Raw genomic sequence first — 21,492 nt, forward strand, 5'->3', positions numbered from 1 at the left:
CAAATGAAAGATATCTCAGTTTCAAGGTCTCAGCTTAGAGTGGAGAAGCCTCGTGAGGTATTGGTCTGTCTGTAACGGTTGTCTTCATGAATGGACCAAGGCGCAGCAGGTATGTGAATACTCATGGTTATTTTATTACCAAAAAAAAGAGTAAAGCATCCACTTGAAAAAACAATGACGGTGACAACAGTAGCAGTTTTACAGGCTATACACGCAGTGTAAAAACAACTACCCACAAACCCAAGTGACAAACATACTCCTACATATATGACTCCCAATCAGGAACAACGATCCCCAGCTGTTCCTGATTAGGAGCCACAAGACCAACACAGAACACAAGACTGCCACGTCCTGACCCCAAAACTACAACAACAGCTCCATCTGCTGGTCAGGACGTGACACTGTCACATGTTATGAAACAGTATTGGTCGATCACATGAATGAAACAACATGGTAATGATTCATTAATTATGCTAAATCATGCAAATATAACTTGTCTGTGTATAGCCGTACATAAGACAACTGCTGGGACTGCCCCAGGGGACCTTCTGACAGACATGTGGACTATGGTGCATTGAGTTGGTTGGAACCTCTACAGCACGCTGACAATAAACAATGATTCATTTAAGATTGAGTATGGCCAACACAGAAGGGATACAGAGAAAAGGGTATTTCAGAGCTGGCGTTATTCAAGGACTACAGAAAGGAAATGCTTCAAATTCAGTTAATGAGTTTCTCAGCCCTAGTAAAGAACACATTTTCATCTTAAAATTCAGTTAACGAGTTTATCGAGTTTGAGTTTATCATCAGCACTAGTAAAGAACACACTTTCATTGATAACTATAGTTCAGCAAACTATTTTTCAGACACATGATCATGTTCAGTGCCAGAACGACATAATCACATGATCATGAAACTTGGTTAAAACGCACACCTTTATCGCTGTCTCTATTTGTCTAAAAACTGAAGTGGTGCATAGTCTTGTGTGTCATCCCCCAAATGCTTCTTCAGAAATGGCACAACTTTAAAAAGGTTGATGTGGAAATCTCTGGAGTCATCGTCAGACTCCTGTTGGACGTCGTTGTTACCATCAGGGCACAGATTTACGGTGCCCCAGCTGATCAATCCAACCTTTGAAGAATGGAAGAGGTGTCAGTACTAATTCATGTACATCAACTGTAGATTACAAAGACCCCAGAGGTTTACAAATACATTTTACATAAATAAATATGTAAAATCCCATGTACATAAAAGGATAGAGCAAAAAGTATGAGGGAAATGCACAAAATGTTGCCACTTTCTTACTGCTCCCCTCTGAAGGTAGTGTCTAGTACCTATTTATCTGCTGTAAATAAATGTCTCTAACCTGGATTGTGCGATAATCATCATAGTCCTTAAACAGAGCACCACCGGAGTCACCTGTGTACACACACACACACAAAAGGAAGTGGTAATGTAAGACCAAGTAATGGGAACCTTTTCCTTTAGAAAATTACAACATTACTGTTTTAAAACGAGAGATTTTCTCAATCCATTGAAAAAAAATATACAAACTTAGACAGTGAGTGGATCAGACAATGTTCCATTATATATTAAACATACCTTTGCAGGCAACATGATCTCTAGTAGGTTGACGTCCACCCGAGCACAGGAAGTTTTCAGTGACAACATCCTTCAGATTATCTGGTGTTATGCCATCTACCTTAGTAGCCAATTCAATACAAGTTTCCCTCTGCACGAGAGAAAAAAATGAGAGAGGGACACATACACTACCGCTCAAAAGTTTCTGCAGATTTTTTTATGGAATATCTATATAGGCGTACAGAGACCCATTATCAGCAACCATCACTCCTGTTTTCCAATGGCACTCATTAGAAAACCATTTTGCAATTATGTTAGCACAGCTGAAAACTGTTGTTCTTATTAAAGAAGCAATAAAACTGGCCTTTAGACTAGTTGAGTATCTGGAGCATCAGCATTTGTTGGTTCGATTACAGGCTCAAAATGGCCAGAAACAAAGAACTTTCTTCTGAAACTCGTCAGTCTATTCTTGTTCTGAGAAATGAAGGCTATTCCATGCGAGAAATTGCCAAGAAACTGAAGATCTCATACAACGCTGTGTACTACTCCCTTCACAGAACAGCGCAAACTGGCTCTAACCAGAATAGAAAGAGGAGTGGGAGGCCCCGGTGCACAACTGAGCAAGAGGACAAGTACATTAGAGTGAAAAGTGTCTAGTTTTAGAAACAGAAGCCTCACAAGTCCTCAACTGGCAGCTTCATTAAATAGTACCCGTAAAACACCAGTCTCAACGTCAACAGTGAAGTGGCGACTCCGGGATGCTGGCCTTCTAGGCAGAGTTGCAAAGAAAAGCCATATCTCATCAGACTGGCCAATAAAAATAAAAGATTAAGATGGGCAAAAGAACACAAACACGGAACAGAGGAACTCTGCCTGGAAGGCCAGCATCCCGGAGTCGCCTCTTCACTGTTGACGTTGAGACTGGTGGGTCTGTCTGTCTGTGTGGTCAGACATCATACAAGCACTCACCTGATCCTGGAGCTTAAGTTTGGCATCGCTCCGCTGATCCTTATTATTTCCCCTGTCCTTATCATGTGACATGAAACTGACTTCTTCAATTGGATTTTTTAACAAGAGCTCTTCTGCAAGGAGAGAAATACATGAGACGAGGTAACGTACGGTGCCTAATTTAACCTTTCTATATCAGGCTATGCGTATCTTGATGAATAGGCTGTGTGCTGCAATTGCACCTTGTTGCTTGCAGGTGATTCCCTCTCCCGCCAATCTTAATGCACCACTTGTTTCCTTGGTGCAAGGGATGCAAATTGGTCTGAGGAAGACAGTAAAGTAAGAATTCATGAAAGAAACTGTGTTTCACACATTACTCCAAACAGCTGGATTATTTAGATTAAGATACATTTTAAAAAACTTCATCACTGTGTTCATTCTTGTTCCTTCTGCATCATAACACATACAGGGGTCAAATGATTGTCTCCCTTGGTAAAGATGAGCAAAAAAAAGACTATAAAATAAATGATACCAATCCTGAGCTATATTGTATGCAATTTGTGTGAACATCATAGTATTTTCTACTAATACATTTGCTCAGAGAAAGAGATTTTGTTCAACAAGTAAATCTCAAAAAGATAACCAAGTTGGTCTAAGATCCCTCCCAATGTACCCCCAATCTCATAAAACATTTTAGAAAAAGGCTCAGTGTCGTTATCCTCACAAGAGGAGGGTGCTGGAGTATTGTAAACCAATATTTTATACCCCTATTGTTAAAAGAACGAACAAACATATATATATATATATATATATATATATATTACTTATTTTCCAACAAAATCTCTTTCTCTGAGCAATTGTTTTAGTAAAAAAAATTATTTCCCAAATTTATTTTAGCATGCAATATAGCTCAGTATTTGTACGACTTATTTCATAGTCTTTTTTGCTCGTCATTATCAAGGGTGCCAATCATTTTGCACCTGACTGTATGGGTCTTACCTTGTGTTGATCGAGATATCCACGTCACTCTTCAGTTCGATGAGAGCTACGTCATAATCATAGAACTCCTTTATCCCCTCTTTCTCTTTGGCTTTGATATCATAATTAGGGTGTAATATTAGGCGTGATCCAGTTAGAACTGTTAGGAGACAGGACCAGAGTATAAATTAGCAAACCTATTTCATAGAATAGCACCAGTTCAAATAAATGTAGCATCCTGACATTTATGGCATGATGATAATCACCTGAAAAAACAAGATGTACTAGTTAAAAAAAAAACTTTGGGTGGAAGTGGAAATGTTTTTAGAGGAGTGGCTGGTTGTACCTTGATTTTTGCCAATCGTAACCTTGATTTTATCTGCCGTGTCTGTGAACTTGAAGCAGTGAGCAGCAGACAAGATGAAGCGGGGAGTGACCAGAGACCCCATGCATTTACCATAACTTCCATCCTCATGCTGACGGGATCAGGAGAGAGAGGTTGAACATAAATACTGTCAATGACAACATGCAAGCATTTGCATCAATATCGAATACGTCAATCTTTGTGTGCACTGGGATAGGACAGGATACAGTTTGGGAGGTTTGTCAGCCATAATGTCGTTTATCACTCTCCCAAAGCACAAACAACCTGAGAAATTGCATTGCAGAAACACACCACGAGTGACGATTGAATTCCAGCCTAAAATGAAAGGCGAGGTCTGCTGGCTAGCTATCCAATTCATTTCTAATTGGAATTCAAACTAATTTAGTACAGCTGTCATGTATTGCATTGGTAATGATACCTTAACGCAGTGCACTGCACACTAAATCAATATGATCCTGAAGAAAGGCCACTGGTGCATTGATGAATAATCAAGCATTACATTTTTTTCCATTTAGACAAATGAGGCATGAGTAATTACCGGGATGATAATCCTTGCCATCCAGGGATATCTTACACGTATGGTGTCTGCGGTGTCATGATCGTAGTTTCTATGGAGTCCGCATAGACCCACAACCTTGCTTTCATCTACATAGAGGAGAGAGGTGGCTCAACACACTGATACAAAGACACTAAAATATAGCACTCTCTGAGGGAACAAAGTCCATGCAGAGACACACTGCCATATTTGCTGGTCAAATTAGAAGGACTCACCAATTATTTTATCAAAGGTTTCTTCCAATTCTGCACCATCCTTTAGTTTAAAGTAGTGGTGCTCATTATCCCGTTTTGTCACAAGTGGCTGGATATCTTCATCAAAGATTTCATTTCCAACACCAAAAACATAGATATCTAAAAAAAAAAAACAAGAGGAAGTGCCCAAAAAACTAGGCATTAGATGAATCAAGAACATTCACATACTTAGGTAATAAACCTAGGAGTTCCGGTTCTGTTGGCATATTGAAACGCGTGGCTTTCTTTTGCAAAATAACTATGAATTAACGGACATCAATCATTTCATCCAAACTGCTGCTTGTAGCCAGGCCCTATACTATAACTTGGTACTAATAAAGAAGATTGGCCAATGTTCCCTCTAAAAAAAACAACAACGATAAAGCCATGTGTTCCTATTGGTTTTAAAAAGAATCTCCGGCTGTTGATGGTAGGTGCACCCGATTCAGCTGCACTGCGTTCCGGGCTGGCGAACTTTTGCCATTTTTAACTATTTCATGTGTCTGAAGGTACAAAATCTGCGGGCCCAGAGAGCAAATAAAATGCACTATAGTCCTACAGTTGGCCAATCGGATGGCTCAGATTACAGTGCATACAGTAACATAGCAGGCATGAAAGAAAGCTACAGTACAGTTGATACTGAGATATTTAAATGTTTAAAACCCTGACTAGAGAGAGACTGTCAACGAATACAGCAAAGAGATGCTGTTTTTATAAGTGAGTTCATGTTTAAGTTCTTACTCAGCACTGTCAACACTTTGTATTCAACACTTTTACAAGCCATAAAATGCACGTTCTTCGTATTTCCACTCGGCGCTACAACAAGCACCGCAGCAGCAATGAATGAGAAGGAAAGTGTATCTATAAGCTTGCGTTGTTGTTATTATTAGTACCTTGGGTATTTCTTAGTATTGAGGAAAATGTCACTTTCTCTGTTCATAGGAGTAACATGATTTTGCATTGAGGCAGAAATAATGTAGTGCCACTTGAGTTTCGGCATCAGCTGGAAGACGGTGTCCCTTTTTGGTCAGTGGAGGGAAGGGGGAGAAGAGGGATGTTGAGAGGCGGACCCTCAGTCTGCTGCTCTCTCCCTCCGCTGAGACTGACCATCAGATGCAGGCACCATCAGCCCAGTAAAATACAAATAAAAAGCGAATTATTTAAACGTAAGCTCACTCACCTGTTCCTCACAGGTAAGGCAACAACATATCTATTACCGGTGTGATCATATAGCCTACCTCAAATGTTTAAATATCATTTAAAACAACAATGCATTGGCAGGACAATTCAAGCAACTCCAATATGCGGTGATAATGTATTGGGCCTATAGCTTACTGCACAAACCTCATTGCTACAGTACTGTTTTTAATCGGTTAATGTTGCACAGGCTTACGTTTCTTAAGTCATGTAAAAAGCTACATCTGAGCGGTAGATCTCGGCTTGCATTTTGACTCAGAAAGTGATCTTGACTCAGAAAAGGTTGGGGACCACTGTTCTAGAGTTTTCCCTGTTAACACTATCAACGCTTCCCTTTACTGTGGCAACTGTGATCGAATCAACGCACTATTAGCCACTTTCAATGCAACAAACACAATGAAACTACTTGGCCACTGTTAAAACTGTAACTTAAAGCGGGTACAGCCTCAGTGTTCACAGTAAACGCGCGCACTGGAAGTTGCACAGAATTTTCACAATGTTCAAGTTTGTGCTCAGCAGACGTGAAATTTGCTCAGTGTTCTAAAAAGAGGAGAGGGAACATTTTGCTTGAGGCGCTGCAGTTCCCGCCTCTCCCACCTACTCATTGGTTTTTACGAGCATATACCCACGTCGGTGATTGAAAGGTGAAAGAGGTAAAACTAAAAACTAGCTAGGTTTCCCCTTTTATCTCTGGATGAACTATTGGAGTAGAGAACACGATTTTGGGACTCAAAACGGGTCAATATTCTACAAAGATCCGGGGAAAAAAGGGCCATATGCATTTCAGGTAAAATAACAACAAATAACATCTCCCAGGACCAATTTGTTAGCAACACCAAGTTAGCTAACTGTCCGTGAATGTTTCGACATCTCCCCAAATTAATATAGTTGGTTCACAGTTGGTTTTCATATTTTAACCTGAGTGTCACGAACACATCTGGCGGGGATAGACAAAATGGGTTGGTCATCTTATTTTAAAATAATTGTGAACATATAATATCACATTAAGATGTGGGATGTTTACTGTATTACAAGGAACAATATCAGGTCTATTTCGCTCCAACAGCTGGCATATTCTGTTCATACACAATTCACCAGTGGGAACATGGCGGCTCTCAACACCCAACAACAGAAAGAGTTGGCCACTACTATTCGAGAGATTGTTTGTGAGGAAATGACCTTTGTCCTCAACTTGCAATTACAACCAATAAATTAACATATTGCACTGCTCACTTCTAAAGTGGATATCTACGTTTGGAGACAGTGGCCAATGTGACAGATCTGGAAACAGTGCAAACTAAGCTAGATGAGGAAATCAAACTCCTAAAATATAAAACAAAATCACTGAACAATCATTCCTGTAAATTCAATACGCGGGTCACAGGACTTGAAAGTGGTTTGGAAGCGGGCAACACAACTTCCTTCATGAACAATATTTTCTATGAACTGATTGGGCAGGAGAAGCTGGGTCCCATGCCGTTGATAAACATTGCTCTTCGCAAAGGTCCTCTTCATGAACGGATCTCGTGTATGATTGTACAAATACACCGTTTTTAAGTCAAACGGCAAATTGTTCGTCTCGCAGCGGAATCGGGGGCGCTGACGTATGAGAAGAGGATCAGTATCTACCCAGATCTGAGTGCCGAACTGCAGAAACAGAGGGCGACCTACAACGAGGCGGGATCCCCAGCTACGCAAGCTAACCCTGAGATGCGGCTTCAGCCAATTTATTCAAGAAGCACATCAAGGCCAGTGGCGTGTATTCATGAATGTCAAGAGAAGCCAGGCTTCCACAAATATTTGACCAATACATCTTTAAAAAAAATCTAAAATAATGTATCTTTCGTCTCTGTTGTGTTTTCAATATTTTCTGTCAACTTGCAAGTGGCTGAATCTCACTGGAGAATCACCCGAGCGAGGGTAACAACGCACCTCTCTCAGTATGTGTAGCCCATGTATCTGATGCTGTCTGAACCAAAAGATTTTCACATGTTGCCTCTTTAGCATTTGATTGATTGATGCCAGCAAGCATTTGGCCTCCCTTGATAAAAGAATTAGCCAATCAGCGTTGTCCCGGTGCACCAAAACGCCCCCCAAGGGAGGCCAGTTTGGATTTGGTTTCAGAGCAATCAAATCACTTCCTATGCAAAACGTGACTGTTTCTGGTCTGTTTGTGTTGATGTCCAGCAGTCGCTAGCTTGCTAAATCAGCCCTCTCCAAAGCCATGGATGGAGAGAGTGATTTGGACTTGTGGTTTTGACTTAATTCTATGTAAATTCTTTGTAATAATTATGATCTAACCATAAATGAATATGTTGTGCCACTGGCCTGAGACGACTGAAGTTCAATATGTAGCCTAGTAAACTCACATTAACTAGCTAGCTAACTTAGCTGGTTCATTGTCGCCCATGTGAGGAAGTCAGGCTAGCAAGCATTTAAGCTAGGTAGCCTATGACAACAAAAACTCTTTATGACAGAGCCATAGACCATTTTGCCAACATGAACGAGAGGATGGCATCAGCGTTCAACTAGACTGCAAGTAGAGTGAATCATCATTTTTTGTTTTACTTGCACACCCACACACACACACACACACACACACACACAAATCAGTGCCATGGACAGCCACATGATATTTAGCAACATTGATTGGACTAAATTGTTTTTGGTGTTTTAAACTAAGCATATAGCCTGGTTTATTTGATGTTTAAGTTGAAATGGTGCTGGAATACCGGAGGCAGTGCTCCTGTAGTCTTCGTGCTGACTTTCTGTAACTCCATGGTTCTAAATCAGTAGTTGTTTAGTAAACTGTCAAAAACATTAACTTGCTTGACCATGCTGCAGGTGATATAACTGTTAGTATGCAATATTTGCTTTGTGGACTTCACTGGACAGATGTTGATGAAACAAACAGATGTGTAGTTGAATTTATTCCGCCACTGTGTGACAGTTGTCTTTTTGTTGTCACTGCCTTATTGTACAACACGGTGGTGTATGAACGAATGGGTTATAGAGCAAACAACGCAATTACTACAACATAGGTTGTAATATAGCTTTTTTTATTTGAAAGAATTTGGAAATGCTGTTAACCGTGTTAGAGCGTTCTCAAGAAACCCTCTTTTCAGACCAGGTAGCTATTACTCTTTCTAAAGTCAAGACAGAACATAATTTACTGATAAGACAGAGCAGAATTTGCCATCCTTTGAGTAAGACATCGACCATTTCTTCTATGGTAATCGTCCCAGTCGTTTACTGGCCAACAAGCTATGCAGTAATGATCAATTAACTGATATAGCGACTATTAAATCTGAAACAGGGGAATTACTATAAGAATACGCCAATATTCCCTCGCTTCTATAAAGAACTGTACACCTCTGATTGTAAATCTACACCAAGCCAGACTAAGTCCTTTCTAAAAGGAAGCCACCTCGCCGGGAGCCCAATTATCTCTCAATGAACTCAAAAAGGCATTGGATAGCATGAATAAAGGCACATTTCCTGAACGGGATGGTATTCCTCCTTAGGTCTATTTAACATTTTGGAATCAATTAGGTCGACTATTGCTCTAAATGATTAATACAGCCATTCACAAAAGTTAATTTGGGAGAAATGTGAATACAGGACTAATTTCGCTTCTATTAAAAAAAGGTAGGATTTCCCCCAGTGTTCTCACTATCTTTGATAAACACATATTAAAGACTGTTTTCTAAAATGTTGTCATCCCGTCTCGAGACTTACTTAACCAAATAGGGCCACATGGACGAAAGCGGTTTGTTATAAAGCGTTCATCCTCAGATAACCTCCTTCGACTATTACATCTCTAAGATACTCCATCAGAAACAACAGCTCCTTGGGCTGTATTATCTCTCCATGCAGAAGAAGCTTTTGATAGACTAGAATGGCCACATCTCTGGCCTGTCTTGAAACATGGAAATCGTCTCCAATTGATGATTAAAATATGCCAATCCCTCAATGGGTTGGGGTTATCTTTGTTTGATTTACTTTTTTTTGTACCTGTAACCCCCCCACACACATTTCTTTCCGACAAAACGAAATAATAAGTTGGTCCCCAAAAAAAGAACATTTATATACATGAGATAATAGCTGACTGGAATGAATTTGAATATTGTACAGTGCCACAAACCATTGATGTTTGATCATCATTCTCGAGCCAACTGTTGTGTGCATAATGTAGACCTGGGTCAGTCTATAGTTAGAAAGACAACTTGTATACAGAGAATGAATAGTTAAGACTAGAATGTCAGGTTGTCGTAGAATGCGGTTCTGTCCTTCAGCTGTTCTCGTCTATTGATGTTCTGTATTATGTCATGCTTCATGTTTTGTGTGGACCCCAGGAAGTGTAACTGCTGCTTTTGCAACAAACAGCTAATGGGGATCCTAATAAAATACTAATTTCAAGACAACACAAATAACATTGACCTCACCAAGATATTGATCCCTTTTTTCCTTTTCATTCATGTAGACCATTTCCCTGATTTTGGCCACTGTGTCGTCGGGCCTACCCCCCATGTTGAAAGCACCTGTAAGTAAAGACAGTCAAGAGATTATTACTGAGCTGAACAAACAGAAGCTTAAAAAAAGTATTAAAAAATAAGCTGCAATCAATAATGCAAGTCAAATACTTTCCAAACAAATATACAGGACTAGTAGTACTATGATACAGTACCATCTGTGAAAAATATGAGGACATGGTGGACCTCCTTGAATAAAGTTTCATTTCGTTGTTTTTGGATAGCCATGCGTTCCAGGATGGTTTTAAAAGCAAGGTTGAGATTGGTCCCAACATTTTCTCTCTCTGTGAAAAAGTACACACACACACACAATCACACTATTTGTCAAGTTTATGGATAACTGGATGAGTGTATAGTTTGGGCAATGATGATGGTGTAAATACATGTAAGGTCAATCTATGCTCACCTCCATAACTAAAGTCGTCCAAGTCAGCCAAGACTTGTTCAAGTTTTTTCCTTTTTTCTCCAGAAAAATCTATTATGTTGACAACCTCTAATATGTCAGAAGCGAAGAAAAGGATTTCGTAATTTGGGCTGACTGCGAAGGAGCTGACCTGTGAAAGCACAAGGTGCAGGACAGAATTACATTTAGATGTGTGTCAAGGAATGTGAGTGGAAAGCTGTGGTGAACAATAACTGAAGGCATAGTGTCAGTCATTTTTGTGTGATGTGCCTACATTAAGGGTTAAGAAGACAAGCTCTGGAACTTTTGCGAATACTGAGTATTTTTTAAACCTCCCGCTTTGGGCTGGATGTGTCAATGTGTAGTTCATAAATACATCATCTATGAGTAGAATTACTGTTTTACCTCAATTCGCCACAAAATAACTGTTTTTCTGGAAGCTGTGCTGTGCCATTTTCCCTCCATTTTCCCTCACGTGGGCCAGCCCAATTCGAGTTCAACCAATGAGCTTCAGCCCCTCGCCATATACAGTGCATTCGGAAAGTATTCAGACCCCTTGACTTTTTCCACATTTTGTTACGTTACAACCTAATTCTAAAATAGATTAAACATTTTTCAACTCATCAATCTACACACAATACCCCATACCGTCAAAGCGAAAACAGTTTTTGGGACATTTTTGCAAATGCATTAAAAATAGAAAACAGAAATACCTTATTTACATAAGTATTCAGACCCTTTGCTATGAGACTTGAAATTGAGCTCAGGTGCATCCTGTTTCCATTGATCATCCTTGAGATGTTTCTACAACTTAATTGGAGTCCACCTGTGGTAAATTCAATTGATTGGACATGATTTGGAAAGTCACACATCTGTCTATATAAGGTCCCACAGTTAAAAGTGCATGTAAGAGCAAAAACCGATGCACAGATCTGGGGAATGGTACCAAAAAATATCTGCAGCATTGAAGGTCCCCAAGAACACAGTGGCCTCCATCATTCTTAAATGGAAGAAGTTTAGAACCACCAAGACTCTTCATAGAGCTGGCCGCCTTGCCAAACTGAGCTGAACAAGAACCCGATGGTCACTCTGACAGAGCTCCAGAGGTCCTCTGTGGAAATGGGAGAACCTTCCAGAAGGATAACCATCTCTGCAGCACTCCACTAATCAGGCCTTTATTGTAGAGTGGCCAGATGGAAGCCACTCCTCAGTAACAGACACCTTAAGGTTGCTTGGAGTTTGCCAAAAGGCACCTAAAGGACTCTCAGACCATGAGAAACAAGATTCTCTGGTCTGATGAAACCAAGACTGAACCCTTTAGCCTGAATGCCAAGCGTCACGTCTGGAAGAAACCTGGCACCATCCCTATGGTGAAGCATGGTGGTGGCAGCATCATGCTGTGGGGATGTTTTTCAGCTGCAGGGACTGAGAGACTAGTCAGGATTGAGGGAAAGATGGAGCAAAGTACAGAGAGATCCTTGATGAAACAAAGTACTGAGTACAGAGTCTGAATACTTATCTAAATGTGATATTTCAGATTTTATTTTTAATAGATTTACAAAAATGTCTTTTTTTTAACATTTGCTTTATCATTATGTGGTATTGTGTGTCGATTGATGAGAAAAAAACGATTTAATACATTTTAGAATAAGGCTGTAACGTAACAAAATATGGAACAAGTCAAGGGGTCTGAATACTTTCTTAATGCACTGTAAGTTACAGCTAGCAAGTGCACACACAGCAGAGCGAGAAAGAGAGAGAGAGCAATGACGTGGTGCACATATCTGCACATAAGTGATGTTGTACGCAATTTTCGGGGACCACTTTTGGCTTGTGAGAGCTACTTTCAGAACTACTGGCTAAAAAGTATACAAAAGTACCAGGGAATCTCTTTAAGGGATCCCCTGCTACGACCTAAATTACTCAGCAACCACATAACATACACTACATGACCAAAGGTATGTAGGCACCTGCTCGTTGAACAAATCTCATTCCAAAATCATGGGCATTAATATGGAGTCGGTTCCCCCGTTGCTGCTATAACAGCCTCCACTCTTCTGGGAAGGCTTTACACTATGTTGTAACATTGCTGCGGGGACATGATTCCATTCAGCCACAAGAACATTAGTGAGGTCAGGCACTGATGTTGGGTGATTAGGCCTGGCTCGCAGTCGGCATTCCAATTCATTCCAAAGGTGTTCGATGGGCTCTGTGCAGGCCAGTCAAGTTCTTCCACACCAATCTCAACAAACCATTGTTGTATGGAGCTCGCTTTGTGCACAGGGGCATTGTAATGCTGAAACAGGAAAGGGCCTTCCCCAAACTATTGCAACAAAGTTGGAAGAACAGAGTTGTCTAGAATGTCTAGAGTGTTAGGATTTCCCTTCACTGGAACTAAGGGGCCTTGCCTGAACCATGAAAAACAGCCCCAGACCATTATTCCTTCTCTACCAAATGTAACAGTTGGCACTATGCATTGGGGTAGGTAGTGTTCTCCTGGCATCCGCCAAACCCAGATTTGTCCGTCGGACTGCCAGATGGTGAAGCGTGATTCATCACTCCAGACAACACGTTTCCACTGCTCCAGAGTCCAATGGCGACGAGCTTTACATCACTCCAGTCGACGCGTGGCATTGCGCATGGTGATCTTAGGCTTGTGTGCGGCTGGTCAGCCATGGAAACCCATTTCATGATGCTTCCAATGAACAGTTATTGTGCTGACGTTGCTTCCAGAGGCAGTTTTTAACTCATAGTGAGCGTTGCAACCGAGGACAGACAATTTTTACACACTACGCACTTCAGCGGTCCGGTTCTGTCAGCTTGTGTGCCCTACCACTTCGCAGCTGAGCTGTTGTTGCTCCTAGACGTTTCCACTTCACAATAACAGCACTTACAGTTGACCGGGGTAGGTCTAGCAGGGCAGATATTTGACAAACTGACTCGTTGGAAAGGTGGCATACCTATGACAGGGCCATGTTGAAAGTCACTGAGCTCTTCAGTACTGCCATTCTACTGCCAATGTTTGTCTATGGAGATTGCATGGCTGTGTGCTCGATTTTATACACCTGTCAGCAACGGGTGTGGCTGAAATAGCCAAATCCATTTATATATATAGTTGTACCTTGTGAGTATCTGTGACATACCTTTGTGATAAGTTTCTTGACAGCATTTCTTGCTTTGTTAAACTGATCCTCCACAATGCTGTCAGAGATGTCCATAGCAATGTATATGTTAAGCTTTCCAGCTTTATCTACCGTGATCTTCTTTCCTTCCTGATCTGTGTCATCTGAAAGGCACCAGCAGGATATCTTACTTTTACAATCACAGGTGGAATAGGATGTGTGTGAGGAATGGTGCCGCAAGGAAAATATGTGAAAGGTTTGGCAAATATGTTACACAGTTATGGTGATATTGACAACAGAATAAAGACTTGATTAACATTACATATCGGTTGTTATGGAGAGACCTACCGATGGGCGCTGCCAACTGAAGGCTCTCTCTGATAGCACTGCCGAATGCCTCTGTGATCTCCAGTGCAGTGTCATACGTGTGCTTGTCTGCAACAAGAACAAAAGAACCAGACAAACACGGGGTTAAATCTCTCTCGCAGTCTATGAAGTTGGACTGTACGTGACAATCTTTAGGTATATTTGATCAATGGAATATTGGTGACTGTGTGTTGTGCTGCTTGCAAAGGTGTCATTGTTTAGGATGTCTTCATGGGTCCTTACAGTAACATTTAGGCTCAGTCCCAGTCCATTGGCCACTCTCTTTACATACACGCTGCTTTGACCCCACCAAATGTAAGCCCTCGTCACAGCGGTATGTCACTTTGTCGTCTATGCCAAAACTTGACCCAGACCTACTAGCACCGGCCGGAATCCCAGGGTCAGCACAACTCTCTCCACCTCCTGCTGTAAGACAATGTGGGAGAATGTCAGCGGGACACAGAGAGGGAGGGTGTGAGAGAGGCAGAAAGGTCATAGCGTGACGTACTGTACCGTAAGCTGTGAGGCTGAGCGTCATTTCTAACGGGTCAGTGCGACCAAAAAAAGAGGGTCCTAAGGAGGAAGAGAGCGGCGGAGGCAGACAGATGATAGTTTGTTACTCACAGTCATGTCTGCAAATGGGTGTTCCCCCACTCCACTTCCCATTGGATTGGCACACACGGGAGGATGAGCCATGTAATGTGTATCCAGAATAGCACTCATATGTGGTCTTATTGTTGACAAAATACTGCATTTGTAAAGGAAAGACAGAACCACTTTCCAAAACCAAGGGGTTTGGGCATTCAACCACTAAAAGGAAAAAACAAATGGAGGAAACAGTGTTTAAGTAGCGTTTAGCTTATTTCAAATATTGTTTTTATTAAAAATACCAGTGCGAGGAATTGTTACTCACTCTTGCACTTTTGAACAGGCCTTATATGGGGAGCTGGTGACCAAGTTCCACTTTTCTGGCACAAGCGAGTTAAAGCTGGATAGGGATAGTACTCGTCTGGACAGTGGTATATCAGCATACTGCCATACTCAAGCTTCTTGGTAAGAGTGTAATGACCTCCTTCCATGCCCACATTCTCCTCTTTACAGAAGACTTCACACAGAACACTGACACCTGTGAGGTCAGTGCAGGAAGATGTTCATGTATTTTACACATAGGGATGACTGGGCCCAGGTTGGGAATCTGGCTACAATACCAGAAAACGTCAGAGTTTTGTCAAATCAAAATTCTTCATAGTATACAGAAGCCTAATGGATGGAGTCAAAGCTGAAGATGTGTGTGTGCGTGTGTGTGTGTGTGTGTAAGTACCCATATGGATTCTAATACCCCAATAATCATTGCTGTTACTCATTATGACATTCAATAATTGTTATATGATCACCCCAAACGTAAAATCCCACTTTGAATAATACCCAGTCAAAAAGGATTGACGGTAAATCTCGATCAAATACAACACGTTTGTTAAAGAAAATCCCTCTTGTATATATTTATTTTGAGTACATGTATTTCCTTTTTCCAGCCCCTGTTATATCATCCAGAATACAGGACAACTTGGGAAAATGTGCAACAAACGTTTCTAAAAGATAACTAAAGACAACAGCAGTTTGAACGTAAGAGCCATGTCAGCGCACTTACCCATATAAAGAGGACATATCAGCAGCGCTGCGCACAAACTCCGGCAATCAGACAAAATCATGGTGAATCACAGGTCCAAAAGTAATACAATCTGCAAAAGGGTGTATATTTATACACAGATGGTAGGACGGATAAGGGGGGAGCACACTGTCACTGGTTAACCTCAAGTCAAATAAAAGATCAATGACTCACTCAACAAAAGACATACACTCACAAACATGTTTTCTATATTGAGCCTGCGACTAACTAACCGAATGATCTATTCACTTTATTACATTAAACATTATTTCTATTTTCATAAGCAACTCATCGTCGGGACTGCTTTTCTCACAAACAGTGTGCGTTCAAGTAAATAAAGCTAGCCTTGGCTCTGGATCTGTATGTGAGTCATTCCTGTAATGATTTCAGGATGTTCATTATCTCTAAATTCAGTCTGTCTGAGATATGGTTGAGGAAGTATTCTCTTCCTCTCAAACTTCTGACACAACTGTGGCTAGAGGACAGTCGTAGTTATTATGTTGGAAAGATTGACCGGACTATTGAAGTTTACTGTGGGTTACAGTGTTGCAACAGCCAAGACGGGGAACTGCCTTAACTCCTCAACAGATATTACAAGGGCTTTGGCTGGGTGATGTCACACAGAGTACTCTAAACACCCCTATTCGATGTCAGGACAGCTCAAGGTCACTATTACACTGAACAAAAATATAAACGCAACAATGCAACAATTTCAAAGATTTTACTGAGTTACAGTTCATCTCAGGAAATCAGTCAATTGAAATAAATTCATTAGGCCCTCATCTATGGATTTCACGACTGGAAATGAAAAGCAACTGGCCTCTGGATCTCGTCATGGTATTTCTGTGCATTGAAATTGCCATCGATAAAATGCAATTGTGTTCGTTGTCCGTAGCTTATGCCTGCCCATACCATCACCCCACCGCCACCATGGGGCACTCTGTTCACAACGTTGACATTAGCGAACCACTCACCCATATGACGCCATACACGTGGTCTGTGGTTGTAAGGCCATGGTAGACAGCGGTTCTGGTTGACATTCCTGCAATCAGCATGACAATTGCACACTCCTTCAAAACTTGAGACATCTGTGGCATTGTGTTGTGTGACAAAGCTGCACATTTTAGAGTGGCCTTTTATTGTCCCCAGCACAAGGTGCACCTGTGTAATAATCATGCTGTTTAATCAGCTTTTTGATATGCCACACCTGTCAGGTGGATGGATTATCTTGGCAAAGGAGACGTGCTCACTAACAGGGATTGAAACAAATTTATGCACAACATTTGAGAGAAATAAGCTTTTTGCGCATATGAAACATTTCTGGGATCTTTTATTTCAGCCCATGAAACATGTGACCAACACTTTACATGTTGCGTTTTATATTTTTTGTTCAGTGTATATCGTCTTACATTATCATAGGCTATAAGTCATCCTGCTACATCAAAACAACATAGATGAGTAAAAGTAACTTATCTTTGGCGTTCCCCTTTAAGGCAAACAAGAAGTCATGTCCAGTAAATGGACAGACAAGTCAGAGTAAACAAAGGTAGTCATTTCCCAAAACTCATCCAGTGAGTAATGATTGAATAACAATTTGCATTTGTGGAGTGCTTTTTTTTCTTCTCAGACGCAGCGTAAGACCCCAATCCCCACCAATAGGCCTACCAGTACGTGTCTATCGGATCAATAATCCCACTGTTCCACAGGAAATGGCAGTTACATTTTACATTTTTTACATTTACATTTTAGCAGACACTCTTATCCAGAGCAACTTACAGTAGTGAATACATACATTTCATTTCATGCATTTTTTGTACTGGCCCCCCGTGGGAATCGAACCCACAACCCTGGCATTGCAAACACCATGCTCTACCAACTGAGCAACAGGGAAGACTAGTTACAGCCCCAAACAACAAAACATGTGTTACTGTCTCAATACTTTCGGAGCCCACTGTATATCAGATGTTTCTTTGTTTTGGAACATGGTCATTGCATTACTTTTTAAGTGTTTTTGTCACAGGCCAGTTCACTCTGTGAACCATCTCCATCTTGATTAATTGGTATCAACATATACAGTACCTACCAGTAAGATGCCAGTAAATATGGAGAGTTTGCTAGCTAGAAAATTTTATTTTCAATAATGCAGAATTAGCCAAAATAATGTATCTTTCATGGGAAATGACATGCTGTAAATACACACAGATTCTTGGGACTTTGTCTTGAAAACTGTAGCCTATCTGCCACGTAGGCCTACTGTGAGATGTGTGATGTTATTTACTGCTTTACCTGGAACACCACACGTCAGTCCCCACTGGAAAAAATAAAGCTATGCTATACTATTTTATTCTGTTCTATCACAACATTACGGGCAGAGGTGGAAAAAGTGTTCAATTGTCATACTTGAGTAAAAGTAAAGATACCTTAATATAAAATGACTCAAGTAAAAGTGAAAGTAACCCAGTAAAATACTACTTGAGTAAAAGTATCAGATTTTAAATGTACTTAAGTACAGTGGTGGAAAAAGTACTCAATTGTCATACTTGAGTAAAAGTACAAAGTAAAAGTAAATGCTACACATCAAATTCCTTATATTTAGCAAACCAGACGGCACAATTTCCTTTTTTATTCATTTTTTTTGACAGCCAGGGGCACACTCCAACACTCAGACAAAACATACAAAGGAAGCATTTATATTTAGTGAGTCCAACAGATCAGAGGCAGTAAGGATGACCAGGGACGTTCTCTTGATAAGTGTGCGAATTGAACCTTTTTCCTTTACTTTTAAGCATTCAAATTGTAACGAGTACTTTTGGGTGTCAGGGAAAACGTATGGAGTAAAAAGTACCGAATTTCCTTTAGGAATGTAGTGAAGTAAAGTAGTCAAAATATAAATAGTAAAGTAAAGTACAGATACTCCCAAAAATTACTTAAGTAAAAATACTTTAAAGTACTACTTAAGTAATTTACACCACTGATTATGAGAGCTTGGGACTATAAGGTTCTATCAAAATGTTGTTATTGACATAGTTCTGTTCAATGCTCTCTACCTGTATAGTACTCTAAACACCCCAATTCATGTTGTTAAGTTCAACAGAATCAGTAGAAAGGCCTCTTTAGTGTCCTAAGTTTTCATAACTGTGACCTTAATTGTCTACCGTCTGTAAGCTGTTAGTGTCTTAACAACCATTCTACAGGTGCATGTTCATTAATTGTTTATGGTTCATTGAACAAGCATGGGAAACAGTGTTTAAACCCTTTACAATGAGGATCTGTGAAGTTATTTGGACTTTTACGAATTATCTTTGAAAGACAAGGTCCTGAAAAAGGGACGTTTATTTTTTGCTGAGTTTATATTGGTCTTTCTATAAATAATGGGGCCAATGTGAGACTCTGGGATAAGAATAAAAAAATGGTTTGAAACAAAAATAATGTTTATGCAGTTCCACATGTGTACTTCGAGGAATATATGCAAATTGGCCTATAAAGCAACATAGGCCTAGGACCAGTGTTCCCTCTCTTTTTTTTTAGGAACTGAGCAAATTTCAGGTCTGCTGAGGGCAAACTTGAACTTTGGGAAAATTCTGTGCAACTTCCAGCATGCGTTTACTGTGAACAGAGACTGTACCCGCTTTAAGTTACAGTTTTAACAGTGGCCATGTAGGGCTTGACATTAACCTGTTTATCCACCTGTCCTTCAGACAAGGAGGTGACTGAAAATGTTGTGTTGTTTGATGCAAGAAACCACTTTACAAAATAAAATGCATTATTATTCCCATACCATTATTACAGAGAATCAGAGAAATTATGCTACCCTCTGCCTATTGGCTACTTATTCAAGCCTGTCTCAAAATACAACACTGCCCCTTTAAGACAAAAAAAACCCTCTTTACCAGACTTGCTTTTCAAAGATGTCTAGAAATGTACGCGTTTTGTGCTCTTATAGGAAACAATCACTCCCCTATTGCTGACTACAAATGATCTATAACTGGGCTAACAACACACTAACTAGCAAAGGATATGATCAAAATGTGTACAGGTGGCTACATGCAGCTCTCCCTTTGATCTCAAAACAAGGGCACATCTACTCAGAACCGCTCATGCTGTAAACACAGTCCAGTTAAAAGTAAATGGCACAGATCCATATATGGCTGTGTTTATGCCGCACCGGTCTGTGTAGAGTACGGGCTGAGTAGTATGTGTCAATGCAATAGAATCCTACTCCGATGCGTCCTGCCTACAACAAAATCTCTTGCATAGTTAATTTTGGTTTGGTTTGTTGCATTGAAAGTGGCTAATAGTGCGTTGATTCGATCACAGTTGCCACAGTAAAGGGAAGCGTTGATAGTGTTAACAGGGAAAACTCTAGAACAGTGGTCCCCAACCTTTTCTGAGTCAAGATCACTTTGAGTCAAAATGCAAGCCGAGATCTACCGCTCAGATGTAGCTTTTTACATGACTTAAGAAACGTAAGCCTGTGCAACATTAACCGATTAAAAACAGTACTGTAGCAATGAGGTTTGTGCAGTAAGCTATAGGCCCAATACATTATCAACACATATTGGCTTTGCTTGAATTGCCCTGCAAAATGCATTGTTGTTTAGGACATTTAAAAAAATGATATTTCAACATTTGAGGTAGGCTGTATGATCACACCGGTAATAGATCATTTGTGAGGCACAGCTGAGTGAGCATGCATTTAAATAATTTGCTTTTTTATTTTACTGGGCTTATGGTGCCTGCATCTGATGGTCAGTCTCAGCGGAGGGAGAGAGCAGCCTTTCAACAGCCTTCCACTCTCACTTTCCTCCACTGACGCTGACCAAAAAGGGACACTGACCAAAAAATGACATAATTTTCAAGCTGATGGCACCGCATTATTTCTGCCTCATGCTCAAATTCATGTTGTTACTCCAATGAACAGAGAAAGTTAAATATTCCTCTATATTAAAAAAGTCCCAAGCCACTAATAATAACAAGGCAAGCCAATAGATACACTTTCCTACTCATTCATTACTGCTGCAGTGCTTGTTGTAGCGCTGACTAGAAATAGTAAGAACGCTCATTTTATGGCTTATAAAAGTGTTGAATAAAAAGTGGAAGGAGGAAGGCGGTCCTTCGTGGGAAAAAACATTTTTGTCATCAAAGTGTGGCATTCTCTGGATTTATGGTGCTTTCAAGACAACTGGGAACTTGAAGAAGAAAAAAAAGGTCAAATTATGATGATGTCAGTGATCTTCAGGTCATAGCTCTAGAAAGAGGCCCGAGTTCCGAATTTACAATTCCGAGTTGGATGAAAGTTCAAAACGTATTTTCCCAGTCGTACCTCATTTTCCCCGAGTTCCCAGTTGTCTTGAACTCACTAAAGTCAGATTTTGCAGTTCCAGGTCAACAGTTGTTTTTAGCGCGGCACAAATCATGCTTCATTGACAGCATGGCCAATGTTGAATGTTTATCATTTTAAACTAGTAAAAGAGACCCTTAATCACAGCCACTCCACTGAATAGCAGGCTAACGAGTGCTTTGCA

At 40.5% G+C, this 21,492-nt stretch overlaps 1 protein-coding gene across 1 annotated transcript; it reads right to left on the reverse strand.

The window, feature by feature from the left end:
• Positions 1-409: 409 nt before the first annotated feature.
• LOC106602980 (complement factor B) lies at positions 410-16,172 on the reverse strand. Its single transcript, XM_014196071.2, has 18 exons — positions 15,950-16,172; positions 15,215-15,427; positions 14,926-15,111; positions 14,545-14,727; positions 14,284-14,370; positions 13,957-14,099; positions 10,817-10,964; positions 10,566-10,694; positions 10,324-10,419; positions 4,664-4,801; positions 4,431-4,537; positions 3,854-3,983; positions 3,529-3,667; positions 2,772-2,851; positions 2,551-2,663; positions 1,603-1,732; positions 1,367-1,419; positions 410-1,131 (listed from the first exon to the last, which is right to left on the reverse strand). Exons 1-18 carry the CDS (start codon positions 16,008-16,010, stop codon positions 949-951), a joined length of 2,319 nt encoding a protein of 772 aa, XP_014051546.1. The 5' UTR covers positions 16,011-16,172; the 3' UTR covers positions 410-948.
• Positions 16,173-21,492: the final 5,320 nt, after the last annotated feature.

The sequence above is a fragment of the Salmo salar genome, chromosome ssa04 (assembly GCF_905237065.1).
Source record: "Salmo salar chromosome ssa04, Ssal_v3.1, whole genome shotgun sequence".
NCBI classification, from domain to species: domain Eukaryota; kingdom Metazoa; phylum Chordata; class Actinopteri; order Salmoniformes; family Salmonidae; genus Salmo; species Salmo salar.

What these genes read in the sequence shown, in the direction of transcription:
- LOC106602980 (XM_014196071.2), bottom strand. Translation starts at nt 16,010, where the DNA reads ATGATTTTGTCTGATTGCCGGAGTTTGTGCGCAGCGCTGCTGATATGT. An exon ending in TCAGTTGGCAGCGCCCATCG is followed by an intron (nt 14,100 to 14,283) that starts GTAGGTCTCTCC and finishes GGTGCCTTTCAG; the next exon opens with ATGACACAGATCAGGAAGGA. An exon ending in AAAAAGGGATCAATATCTTG is followed by an intron (nt 4,802 to 10,323) that starts GTGAGGTCAATG and finishes TTTTTTTTTTAG; the next exon opens with ATATCTATGTTTTTGGTGTT.